We start from the raw sequence: 13,406 nt of genomic DNA on the forward strand, positions 1-13,406 counted from the left end.
GCTTAATATCTTAAAACCTGCTTTGGGACCATTTGAATAAACAGGTTAACGACAAAAATAAGGAAATATTTAACCCTTTTTGGCCCAGTTTAGTCCTTCAGTAGAATCTTTTTAAGGCTTAACTGGGAGCAAATTGTCATACAAGAATTTTGATATAAGCGCAAATGATTTAAAGCCCTAAACCCCCAATAAAGGAGCGACACTGCCGTCTAGTGGACACTGCCTGTTATCACATTTTAAAGCACAACATGTTTTCCAAATCCATTTGAACATATAAATAGGTATAAGATTGCAGAGTATTTTCAGTTTCATTCCACAAAATGTTGAGAGTGAGACAAACCAACAAAGGAATTATTTCCCATATATTTTCTGGACATTCTTAGGTCAAAATAATAAAATACAACATGTCTCTCGTGCAGAGGATTGTGTGATCAGATCACCTTTAATATGGTCAGCATTAAAGGATAGACTCAAACACTCATACACTGTTTAAGGCAAAATGTTGACTGCAAATCCACAAAATGTGATAAGATTAAGAGATACAAAAAACAAAAAAGGTTATATGTTTTGCATATGCTGTGCAGAAAATGTACAAAAAATGATAGGTGTGAGTAAGGTTAAGGCAATATGACAATAAAATACGCAATATACGAAAAAAAGAAGAAAAGAATTATATATTTATATACAGGTACACAAAGATACTGCAATTTGGAGCCTTGGCTTCCAGGGGTTTGCAAATGAAAGTATAATAAGTACAAACACTATTGTTTTCTTTTAGAGGCAAGTAATAACATATATTTATATTTTTATTATATTTTTGATGAAAGCACTGTGAATATTTTTAAGAGGAGAAACTAAGCGCATCATGTTGTGCTGAGTCTACATAATGGCCATCTTCCATCTGTGTTTTTTTTTTTGGTCTGATTTATGACTTTTGGTGAATCTGCTGTCAAGGCACACTTGTTTGTTTTTGTTGGAGAGCATTAAAAAGCCCCGCCAAGTTGAAAAAATGAACTCTAAGCTAGTCATCCATCAGTTCAGTCTTTTCAGAATGACTATGGCTCAATCGCCTCGAATATTCAGACGAGTTCCACGAACGGAAACGTATGAAAACTGAACCAAAGAAATAAAAAAACAGAAACGTAACGGGGTGCTGAACTACACTTCCCAGAATACCTTTCAACACCTGTCAAAGAAAGGCTTGTTTGTTGCTGATGCAGCATTCACATCATGTGGTGTTTGTTATATTCACACAACTTCCTCGCTTTCAGGGAAAATGAGGTCAAATGTACGTTTCTCCTCCCACAAAGGGTTTCACGGAGAAAATGAAAGTTGGTTTGTATTTTAAATAATCTCATAAATGATACATTTAGTGAGGTACATGTTTGAGACATGTTTTTTACTCAAAAACGACTGAAAGAAATTTTTGAGGCATTAAAGAGGACCAAGTTATGAATGAAGAATTCTGTCCAAAGTTGTTTTACAAGCTAGAAACTGATTTTTTATGGTGACTCCCACATGACGTGAATGCAGCATCATTCTGGTTACATTTTTTACACTTTCGTTTCAACCACGACGACAATCATTCTGGTCTTTTTCCTGCTGAAAATAGTTCTTGAGATCACAAAAAAATATGAAGATCTGTTCTCCAACTTGTCCCTTTGGTATCCTGTAATTTAAAGCATCACAGTTTGTTACTGACTGGTGTTTTTGGTATTTAGGTCAAGTTTGCTGTCACTATTTATGTTTCGCAGCCTCTAAAATGAGCTGCTTTTTCTCGGAGAGTAAAGTACAAAAAGTGCTGATTCAACTTGTACGGACAGAAGTCAGATTTATGGCTCAGTACGGGATGAAATGACTCACATGTCAACCTTTCTATTCGCCGTTTCCTCTCCATCTAAGTGCTCAATGTGTGTGTGTTGTTTTTTTACAATCATAAAGAGGTTCATTTAAAAGGCACTTAAAAGTTTCCGCCCCTTGTGTTTTTTTTTTAACATGTGAAGTGTTTTCCATTTTTTTCCTCATTTAAAATATTCAATAGCTGCCTTTAACTGTTTTACTTCTGTGTTTCGCTGCCAGACGATCATGGATACACCCGTCCGAGCGAGAGCGTCGATAAATTAACCACAAAGATATGAACAGAAAAGAGGAAGAGGACGGACATCTGTTGTGGAAAATATGAAGAACCAGTCCACTCGTACAGTCAGTGGCTTACTGATGAAGAACCAAGTGATTATAAGTCATGATTTATCTTTTAAAAAACCTCTTTTAAGGCGGTGACTTGCTAAAAGAATTACAAAAAAAACATCAAAAATGTGTCTTTTTTTATGTCGAGCTCGATTCAGATAGTCCTTAAAATGGAGTTTATGATCCAGTTCGTATAAAATACAGACCATGAGGTCTGTTAGGACTTGCTTTGTGCAAATGTAAGTTTTAGACACGTTTTAAGGAATATTTGTCTTTAAGGAAGCGCTTCGGGGTTTGTGAATACTTCTTTTTACAATGCTTTGGCAAACAAAATAGTGCAAAAATATCTTAATGATTGGCGTGGGGGAGTTCATGTGAGGGCAAATTCTACTTTGGTTTCCATCAAAATACGAATCTTTCTAGAACAAATGACTCAACTTTGAGCAGACTGTCCCTTTAAAGTCTCAAAGAGTCAGTTTAAGGCACCGTCTGGATTTTGTTCTTCCCTACAACAGGAAAACAACAGAAATATTGAAGAGAAGAAGAAACTGGCTCAACAGCTGAATGCTTTTAGATGATATAAAGGAGGCACTAAGAAGCAGCATGGTGTGTTTAAACAGTGAAATCTGTCTATTAGTCATGTTGAAGTGGTGACGTTGTTGTGCGTTATGTCGTGACACCCTGACGGCGAAGCGGAGCTCCCTCCCTGGGACAATAAAAGAGCTGAAATGAACTTAAAATGTAACTTTCAAAAGGACACAAACGGCAAAACTAAAACGAGGAAAGAAGATATCATTCATCCTTCTGAGCGTTCGGATAGAAAGCAGATCGTTAAGGCGGCGTGTTTGTGCGTCGGAGACAGCAGAGGATTCACAGGAGCGCCTTCGTTCTTTCCTCTTTCAAACTCGACTTACAGGTGGAAATCATTTTTAAATGTTTCTCGCTGAACAGCCTCGTTTCTTTTTATTTGGAGTCACCTGACCAAACTGCACTCAGTCCTCATCCTCGTCATCCTTTTCTTATAAAACCAAAAGTAAAGGATTAAGCCAAAAACCAAGAGGCGCCTTCGCCACATACATGTTAGTAAAGGAGCCTTGTAAAGTTAAGTGCATCATATTTTAAGAGACTGGACTCCTCACATATGTATTTAACAGATGAGGATGGAGAGGTATTCCAGCCTCTGATTGGGTGGATCCGTTCACCAGGGCAGGTTGATTATTCAAAGCATCGTTTTCACATCACTGCTACATGTTGGGGTTTGTTTCTGAGTGTTTCTAGGATGATTGTGAAACATCAAACATTAAAAAGAGACGCTCGTCTCGTCTTCTGTGGCTGCAGAGGGTGTAAATTGTCTCAGCCACCGGGGGGCAGTAATGAGTCGATTTACAACAACCATGATGTGACTCAAAAAATGAACTTTCAGGAAACTCTGATGGCTTTAACAGTTTCTAGGATGTTGATTTAATTCAGTGTAACTTTAAGAAGATTTGAAGGATTTTGGCTTTGCAGGAAGTTTAGTTGGTTCTACAAGAAAAGAAGTGTGAAGAACGAGGTTTCCCAGGAGTTTAGTTGAACTACCAAACTCTTTCTATTTTGCTTTATATTCCCACCTTCAGACCAATGACTCATCGTTTGGAGACTTACTAATCCCGACATCGATTCCTTTCAGGTTGTCCTCGATCTTTACTTCCTTGTTTTGGTACAATGCATCGAGCTCCGAAGAAGGAATCCAAACTTTCTCTGTCCTGAACTCAAACACTTCCACTCTTTCGGCTTTCATCGCTGCTCCTGAATGTAAATCAAAAACAAGTTTCTATTCCTCGTCCTTCTCGGCAAGTTTCAGCTCTTCAGTCTGCTCCGCTCGTTTCTTTTTAGAGACAGGAGTCTTTTTTTTTCTTTTCTTATAAAACTGCTCTTTCAGTCTGATTCGGGATCCTCTGCCGTCAGGAAGTCAAAGCGGCCATTTTTTATTTGTTCTCTGAGTAGTATGCGTTCCCGTTGGGCAGCGAGGAGAAGGGGAAGCCTCCGTTGACTGGATGGCTGTTGATCTGTGGGAAAGGAGAGACGACAGGTTAGAGCTGAAAAAGAAGAATCGTGATGTGAAGAGGAAATCAGGACAAACGGTGAGAATCAGAAGTTGTTGTGATTTTGGTTACCCGTGTCTGTTCACTGAAGTTTAAATACGGCTGCTGTTGCCCGAGCAGGCCGTCTGGGTCCAGGCCGCTGGTCATTTCGCAGGTGAGCGCCGCCTCCTCCGGGCTCGGCATGGCCGTCATCCCTGGCACGCCTCCGGCTCCGGGCAGACTCTGATAAAGGCACGACGGTTTGGAAGGGATCTGGGTGTTAGAGGGGTTCAGTCTCTGGCAGGACGACACCTGATTGAGATGGACTCCGTTGACAGGAAGCGACTGGGCGACATTTCTGAAGCGACAGCTGCTGGTGGGCGCCAGAGGGGGCTGCTGCACGCTCTGCTGGACAGGAAAAGGTACATTTGAAGTCTCTGTAGTCCTGAACATGGTCCCGCCGTTGACGGCGTTCTGGCCTGGAAGAGGAGTTCTCTGAAACCCAGGCATTTGATTGAGGCTGGCGGCCATCTGTTGATGCCCGCCGGAGATCAGCTGCTGCTTCTCCAGCGGCCAGGGCTGTCTCTGACTCTCGCCGTTTTGAAGAGCGAAGTGGCCCTGAAGGTGGTTAGACATGGCGGCAGGAAACGACGGCTGGCTTGAAATATTTTGGCCGAACGTTTCAACAAAGTTACCCTCTGGGTTTGTGTTGACAGAGTTCCACTGGTTCCCCCGAAAGTTGAAGACGGGTCGTTCTGCACTTTGGTCCTGGAGGCCAATTTGTAGGTTTGGCGCCCTCATCTGAAGGTCATTCTGGATTGGTGGAGCCATTTGGTTGGACTGAATGTGATTGGTTTGTCTGAGTGTGAATCCTTCAAAGTTGTTTTCGTTAGCGGTGACTTGTAGGGTCCTCAGCTTGTTCTGTGTTTGACCACAAGGATCCACTTTGGAGGCACTAAAGGACATAGGAGCGCCGACATTTCCCGCAGAGCTCAGCTGAAGAGCAGCAGGAGTGGGGAGGGTTTGCTGGGAGGCGATCTGCTGCAGAGTGGGACCATTAAAACCAGAAGAGGTCTGCTGAGGAAGAGCCATGTAGGAGAATTTTGTCATTCCGATAACTGCAGTTGTTTGCCCGGGTAACATCTTTCCTCCGTTTGGAAGGATCGGATTTGTCTGCTCCGGGTTCCAGCTGAAGTTCTGCTCCCCGCTCTGCTCAGGATTAAGGTTCTGGAGGTCCATCGTGGACAGGCAGGGGGGGAAGTCGTCGAAATGATCGGGCAGCTTGAGGCCGCCCTCCCTCTGCAGCTGTTCCTCCACATAGGACAGGATGTCGTGGTTCAGGATGTCGTTGAGGTCCTCGTCCAGCTCGCAGCTGCTGTTGCTCATCTTCAGCAGCGTGCTCTCCCAGCTCTTCAGCTCATCCGGCTCCACATCCAGAACTTCGGCAAGATCGTTTTCCTCCAGGATCTGCTGCAGGGAGACCATCATGTCCTTCACCGTGCCCTCAGACTTCACCAAACTCCCCATCCCTGGGGTGGGTGTGGTGTCCAGCCAGATGTCTCCGGGGACGCTGACGGTGGCGTGCGTGTCCTTGAAGGCGACGTCGTTGAGGGCGATAAGCGTGTTGGCGTTGTTTTCTTCACAGTAAATCGACTGGTCCTGATTCAGCATGCAGCCCAGCATTGAGTTGGGGCTTACGTTGTAGTTGTCTAACTTCCTCTGTTTGGGGGCGGAGCACGGGTCGGGCACCTCAACAGCGGGAGCAACATCGTAAAGGATCCCCTCTCCAGTGGCGAAGCTGAACGGCAGCGACAGTCGACGCTGATGCAGTTGCTCTTCACCTTCTTCATTTCTGTGACCAAAACAAGAACGGCTCGTTTCAGAAGCAGTCAAACAAGCAGAGGATCAGCTTCTGCACTTCTGCATTCAAATTAACCAAACGTGTCGCTGAAAGACTTTAAACAACTCACGTAAGCGCTTTCTGCCGGGCGATGATGAAGTCTGGTTTCCCTCCTTTAAAAATGAGCCTGGCGTTGGCCTGAACCCAAACCCACGTCCTGTTTTTCGCCAGCAGCCTGAAGACGGTGAAGCCGCTCTCTCCTGTTTTCATCACTGGACACAGAGTCAAACAATCAGTCTCTTACGCTCATCTTTAAAATGCTTCAGTGTGTTTGACTTCCTTCAGACTTACTCCTGATGTGGTTGTCTGCACAGTACATCATGTCTGCAGCGTGGATGAAGTTGTATCCTGAGCCTTTCATACAGAGCTCCACCTCATTGTAACCCAGGACCACCTTCCCTCTGCAGGGCACAAACAACAACAACAGAAGGTCACAAAACAGCAACACCAAAAACATGTTCTGCTGTGTGTGTGTGTGTGTGTGTGTGTGTGTGTACCTGGTGTCGATGCCCATGGGCGTGAAGTCCAGCTTGTGTTTGCTCTGGAAGAGGAGCGTCTTGGAGCGGATCTCCAGGATGGACGGCGCCTGCATTGGCTTGGCGATGGAAAACAGAGCGAGCTGCGGGGGAATCAGCGTCCCATCGTCAGAGACGCGGTTCTGACCGTGGAGGAACTTCAGACGCCCTCGGAAGTTCAGGGCCTGGAGACACACGGATGGTTATTAGAAATGAACTCAAATCACAGGAAGGTTTTATAAACTTCATTTAGCCTAAAAAGTAAGAAGTTTTTTTTTGTTTTTTCATCCTCTTCAACATCGTGTTTTACCAGGAAGCCAGACGAGTTGTCGAGCAGGCAACGGAAACGGCAGCAGAAGTTTCTCTCCAGGAAGGACGAGTTTTCAGGCGGGATGGACTGAGGGTCGTACGCGATCACATTGCTGGTGACCTCTGCAGAGCTCTGCTCGCCTGAGGGAGAAGGCGTTTTCAGAATCAATCCAGAGATATCACAGGTGATTGTCAGAGTTTGTGCGTTTGTTTGTTTGTTTTGACTGACCTGGACTTTCGTCTCCTCCGTTCCTGTGGCTCTGGTTCGGGTCGAGAGCGAAGTGAAGCTGGCGTCTGAACAGCGCTCGGTCGTCTGTGTGGATCAACTCGAACACGCTCTGATGGACCACGTCCGACTGAACACAGACGCACAAATCATCATGAGACAATTCAATGATTATCAAAATGTTTAATCTATCATACAACTCTGACTTTTCCCATGGAGTCATTTCTTCTACTTGGATGATGAAAAAAAAGTTTTAATTATTAAAAAAACAGCTGTTTAACATCTTTCATATCAAACTCGTAAAAGGTCAAATAAGGAGGATAAATGTACATGAAATACATGAAAGTAATGAGTAAACACAGCACTCTTTGAAGGTTATTCATATTTAATCATGCATTATCCGAGCATCTTTCCGAACCATTGACTCATTGTGTCCCGTCAGCGTTTCTGGCTGAACTCCAGTCAGCGTGCGCGGAGTCAGCTCTGCCTGCGGCGGCGTGTTGGCAGCACAAGTGTAAACGTTCAGAGTCGCTAAATGAGACTGCTTACATGTTCCTCTGCTGCACAGAAACCTAAGTGTCGGATTCACCTCACTCATGGACTTCGTCTCCTTCTTTAAATCCTCTAGACCTCATTATTAAATCTTAAAGAAAGACGACGAAGAAGAGAACAGAAGGAGGAGGAGGAGGATGTAAAAAGAAGGAGAAGGCAGAGGGATGAAAAACAAGAAAGAACAGGAGGAGAAGAAAATGAAAAGAAAAAGGAGGCACAGGTGGAAAATGTGAAGAAGAGGAGGAGGAGGAGGAGGAGGTGAATATCAGACGAAGAGGGAGGAGAGAAGGCAAAAAGGAGAAGAGTAAGAAAAAAAGAAGTCCTCAGATTCTTTTAGCACGCTGCAGCTCCTCCACTGTTTGTTCTGGCGAGCTGTGTTTAAGAGAGATGATGCAATGCACACACACACACACACACACACACACACACACACACAGGTGGTGAACAATGCTCCGGGTGGATGAATGGCACCGAGTCGGTGCTGGAAACACAGAGACGCTGTTGTGCTCAGGAACAGAGGTGCTGAGTGAACCACACCTCAACCGTCAGCAAACAAACCTCACACAAAACCCTCCTTTGTGGACGACGCTGAAAAATGAGCACAAGCTGCTCGCAGGGCCTTGAGGAGTTCAAAGACACCCTAAAGTCAGGAATTAAGAGCGTCGGAGGGTGAACACTAAGCTTTCGTTTGCAGAAAGTCAACTTCTCTGCACCTTCAAATGTCTTTCTGTTTTACGTCCAATCCGCTCACTTTCTGTAGTTTCTGTTCTTCTATCTGCTCTGTGAATAAAGCGAGTTCAGTGGTGTTAAATAGCCAAAGCAGCTGGTGGATTTCAGCTCCATCAGCTCCCAGAACCAAACGTTTCCTGCCTTGATTAGCATCCTGACTTCAGATGGTGCTGTGGAAAAGCTGAGTGTGTGTGTGTGTGTGTGTGTGTGTGTGTGTGTGTGTGTGTGTGTGTGTGTGTTGTTTATCGCGTGCACTGTCCCGAGGCTACGTTTTATTTTCTCCCCCCGACTGCTGCAGACATCTCTGACCTCGGTTCAAACGGATGTGTTTACGAGTCAAGAGTTCACAGACAACAAAGCGGTTAAGTTCTCATGAACACACGCACACAGTCACATGACTCACATGTGGTTCACCCTCTGACCCATGTGTGTGTGTGTGTGTGTGTGTGTGTGTGTGTGCTTGATCCAGCTGTTGAATCACTCTGAATTGTGTTAAGTTGTCCATAAAACGTGGGACTTTCAGGTGAAGTAAAGGTTTGAGTGTTTCTGCAGGACATGGTGGAGAAGTGTCACTGTGGGATCATCAGGATTCACCTGGTGGAAGCCGAGGAAGTCATGGATGGTTGGAGACGTGTAGAAGATGTAACCTTCAGCCGTCACCACCAACACGAAGCCGTTCAGCGCCTACACACAGATAAACTTTATTCTCAGCGTCACGCCTGGAGTTTTCAATCTGCAGTCAGACTCGGCTGTGTGAGGCGTTACCTGAAGCAGCAGCTCTCCCTCGGAGAAGCTGACTCCGTCCATGGAGGTCACCTGTGAGGAGACGTTGGTGGAGGTCGTGGATGATGAAGGCAGCGTCTTCTGGACGTTTCCTCCAAACATCAAACTCTGCTCGCTGCTCCAGCTCAAGCTGTTCTGACCTTTCTTCATCGTGGCTGGAGGAGCGCAAAGAAGAAAATCTGTCAGGCTTCTTTTTATGCACAGAAGAAGAAATACAATTATTTTTTTATCCACAGAAGAAGAAACAGAGCCTGAAATCATAAAAAGTGGATAATTCACCAGATGAGCTTTTTTGTTGTTGTTTTTTTCACTTTATCAAAGTTGTTTCGTCTCTTTGACCTTTTAAGGAGGACACAAACTTTTCTGAGAATCACCGAAGAAGAAAAAAACGCAGGACAGGATGTGAAACTCAAACTACTTTTACTTTTCTCCACCCAGCGTTCAAAATCTCTGTGCAGAGTTTGCAACGTGTCACCCATGGGGGCCATATTGGAGGTCAGGTCTCGGCTACGTGCAAACATCTGACTGTGTTTACAGAATCCTTCAGTTTCTGGTTGAAATGAGAATTCATGAAGTGAGAAAAACAGAAAGAGGAAGACAACATGTGTGTTTTTATCAGGGTGGAGCGGCCTGATGTTTCCTGACGTCTTTCAACACTCGTCACTCTCAACCCGTCCTCCTTCTTCCTCTTCTGCCGATTATCAGCTCGTTTCTTATCCAAGCCAGAAAAAAAAAACAGACTCCGATAACTTTAAATATCCTCTCTCAGAGGAAGCAGGTGGATTCTGAAACCAGGAAACCAGTTTAGAAATGACGATGGACGGACTGGTGAAGGACGCAAAAAAGGCCTCACGTCAAACATTTTCACTTCTCGCTCTTCAAAGATGAGAAGTTCAAAGTTTCCCTTCTCTTGTTTTTCAACATGAGACTAAGTTTGGTCTGAAAAAGACATTCAAATGTGTCAATATGAGCTTGACTGATTTTTTTATGGATGTTTTCATCAGCGGCAGATCTTCACTTTCTGCACACTGGCACAGCTTTAGACCTGTTCAAGATCTGGGTTTGAAACTCAGTGCTTCAGAGGGTCGCCTGGCCCATATACACACACACACACACACACACACACACACAGACACACACAGACGCACACGCACACACACACACACACACACACACACACACACACACACAGCTCTTGTGAAAAAAGGAGAGTAAAAACTCGGGCCCAGACGAGAAGAAGAGGCAAAGCCACAAAATTACCCGTTGGCCTGGACGGCTCTCCCCGTGGACTGAACGCTCAGCGGGGGAGGCGGCCATCTTGGAAGAGCATGATCATGTGAAGTGGTTCGGCGAGGCCTCAGACGCTGGCGGGGAGACTCGCATCGATCTGGATTGAGCTGGTTTTCTAATAACGCTTGCAGAAACGTTTGATGGAAACATTCGACGACTCCTCCAACAGAACGATCATAAAACTACATTTCATGTGTAATTTAGATTTTCAGAGTAACATGAGCTTCTGATTATAAGTTATAACTCCACAGAGAAGTTATAGAGAGCATTTTATAGATTGATTATATGTGACAGGATCAAGATCTGCTCTGGGACACTTCAGACATATTTAAAGTCTTCTGAACAAAATGTTTTGCTTTTATTCTGTTGATTTAAAATATCCATGGAGTGAATTTTATTTTGAAAAAAAGGATGTTTGACTCCTGGATTTGACTTTGAGGTTTATTCTCCTGTCACACTTTAAAAGATAAACTTTTTAGTACATCATGCAGAGACGAGCGGCGTGTCCTGAACCTCATGAAGTGTTCGTGTTCATCACGAGACTTTGAATGACATCAAACATACTGAAGTTCTATCTTTGACATATTTCTGCTCTTCTATTCATTCTGAGGAACTGAAAGGATTGATTTGTCGTGTGTGCGTCACATTTCTTGTCCCTGCAGCTTTGCTTTCAAACATTAAAAGACAGAACGATGGCTGAAAGGAAAGATGCCATGCATGTGGGGTGCAAGCAGACGAAAGAGGCTCTGCAGAATAACCACAGCAATCTGGAGAGCTTGTCAAACGTTGAGTCCTCCACTTCTCTGAATAAACTTTAGACATGAACAATGTGAAAAGCACTGTGTGGAGATGTCTCACCTATTAGATATTTTGAGGAGTAGAACCAATCTGCAAGTGCAGAGGTCAAAGGTCAGAGCCTTTCTTCAGACATTCACACAGTGTCAACATGTTTTTGTTGCTTCACAAGTACCAAAAGTTTAACGTGCCCCGGAGACAAATAAAGATTTTTGAATTGAATTTAAAAAAAAAGAGAAAAATCTGAAACGAGATGCTTTTTGGTCACAAGTTCACTTTGAAAGTGTTTTAACTCTGCGCGGATACGAAGAAGCTTTTCAGACACTGATCTTATTTAAAGCGAACAATCCCCGTCTTTATGAGAGCGCTCTAACACCATCCTCCACACAACATGAGCGTATCCTCCAAACCTGACGTGAACCCGGAGCTCGTGCTGAACCGTCTGACTCCACCGGGGGCCGAATCAACAAGCAGGATGATAGAAGTACGAGAAAACGTAGGTATGTGCAGGAGTTTAATAAACGGGCATGATGTTCCTCCACTGAACCTCTCCATCTCTTCTTTCCTGATTGTGAGTCATGTAGAAAAAGACTTTCTTTAATTGTTTATCCATGTCCAGATGAATGCATGGTGAAAACATCCAAGGTGTCTTAAACTGAGTCCATCCATTATGGTGTTTATTTGGGTTTCTTAATACAAAACTCGGCCTGTGAATTCTCGGGTTAGCTCCTCCTCTCGTGTTGTGTTTGGCAGTGAAAGCACTCGGCGTGTTGGAAACAAAAACCTGCAGAGTCTCAAACTCCTGACACCTGCTTTGACATCTTCTCTGTAACCCGACCTCGCACAAACATTTCCTCACAGTGGAGGAATGAAACGACGCTTACAAAGAATCAGCCTACAAAAATAATCTTTCACACACAAGAACATCCAACCGAAAACAAAAACAGTGTTCACGCTCTGCAGCTCAAACTGAAACTTAACAAGATGAAACTTGTATCTCTAAATTAGAAACTTTTGCACATTTTAAACGACTAAATTCAAAGTGCAAACGTGGAACAGCTGTCAATGAAGATAACACAAAGATTTTGTGGTGTGTCTGGGTTGTTAACATATATTAAGAAAAGACGTAAAACTCAAGAATTTTTCAAGAGTGTGCGTCTTTGTCTTGAGTTTCAAGCTGTGTGGTTTTTGTGTGTGTGTGTGTGTGTGTGTGTGTGTGTGTGTGTGTGTGTGTGTGTGTGTGTGTGTGTGTGTGTGTGTGTGTGTGTGTAGGGGGGTCTGTACGGGCATGTTCAGGACTCTTACACACATAGCTGGAGGCGATCTGGTTTCGTGGTTCAGCGTCTCAGTGCAGCAACAATGAGCTATTTTCGTACCAGGAAGAACTGGGTGAGACGGGCGATAGATTAAACGAGGAGGAAGAAATGGAAGAATGTGAGGTATAAATAGATAAAGTAAGAAAGTGATAAATAAGAAGCGAGGGAAAATGACAGAGCAGGAATTTAACAAGGGGGATTGTTAAAAAAAAAAAAAGGAACGGAACAAGAGGATAAAAGCAGACGAATGAAGGAGAGACTATCAATAAATAAGAAAAAATCAAACATGAGAGGACCCACGTAGGTGCCCTGGGGAACTCCCCATTCTGTTTCTGACGTGGTTAGAAACCCACTTCATTCACCCTTTTACCCCTTAAACGCTGAGTTTAACGAGGAACAGCTGACTCCTACCAAACCTCCACAACCCTCGTAAAAAAAGGAGAAACCACCAGAACCCCCCTTCACCTCCTCCAGCACTTTTTAAACACTTCCCAGCTTCTTAAAGCTCTTCACACTAATCAGAAAAAGCTCCAACAAAGCTGCTGGTGTGGTATGTTTGTATGTTGAACATGCATGTTGCTCAGATGGTTTAACGGTAACTTTACGGGGCTGTAAAGGAGCTGAAAGGACTCGACCGCAGAACTGCTGCATTAACGTAGGAATAGAAAACTTTAGCTCGAGATCCGCTTATTTCAACGTCATCAAATGTCTCGTTTTAACCAACTGAAGTTCAAAACAAAG

The 13,406-nt window shown here is 44.0% G+C and overlaps 1 protein-coding gene across 1 annotated transcript in view; it reads right to left on the reverse strand.

The window, feature by feature from the left end:
* Positions 1-409: 409 nt before the first annotated feature.
* LOC306819020 (aryl hydrocarbon receptor-like) overlaps positions 410-13,406 on the reverse strand; it is a 41,310-nt gene continuing 28,313 nt past the window's right edge. The window contains exons 4-12 of the mRNA XM_079336776.1: positions 9,247-9,419; positions 9,076-9,165; positions 7,204-7,330; positions 6,976-7,115; positions 6,648-6,850; positions 6,442-6,551; positions 6,221-6,362; positions 4,344-6,102; positions 410-4,235 (exon numbers count right to left, since the gene is read on the reverse strand). Of these exons, the coding sequence (XP_079192902.1) occupies positions 4,155-4,235; positions 4,344-6,102; positions 6,221-6,362; positions 6,442-6,551; positions 6,648-6,850; positions 6,976-7,115; positions 7,204-7,330; positions 9,076-9,165; positions 9,247-9,419 (2,825 nt within the window). The 3' untranslated portion in view covers positions 410-4,154. The remainder of the gene's footprint in view (positions 4,236-4,343; positions 6,103-6,220; positions 6,363-6,441; positions 6,552-6,647; positions 6,851-6,975; positions 7,116-7,203; positions 7,331-9,075; positions 9,166-9,246; positions 9,420-13,406) is intronic.

This window comes from Symphodus melops (assembly GCF_947650265.1).
Source record: "Symphodus melops genome assembly, chromosome: 23".
NCBI lineage: Eukaryota > Metazoa > Chordata > Actinopteri > Labriformes > Labridae > Symphodus > Symphodus melops.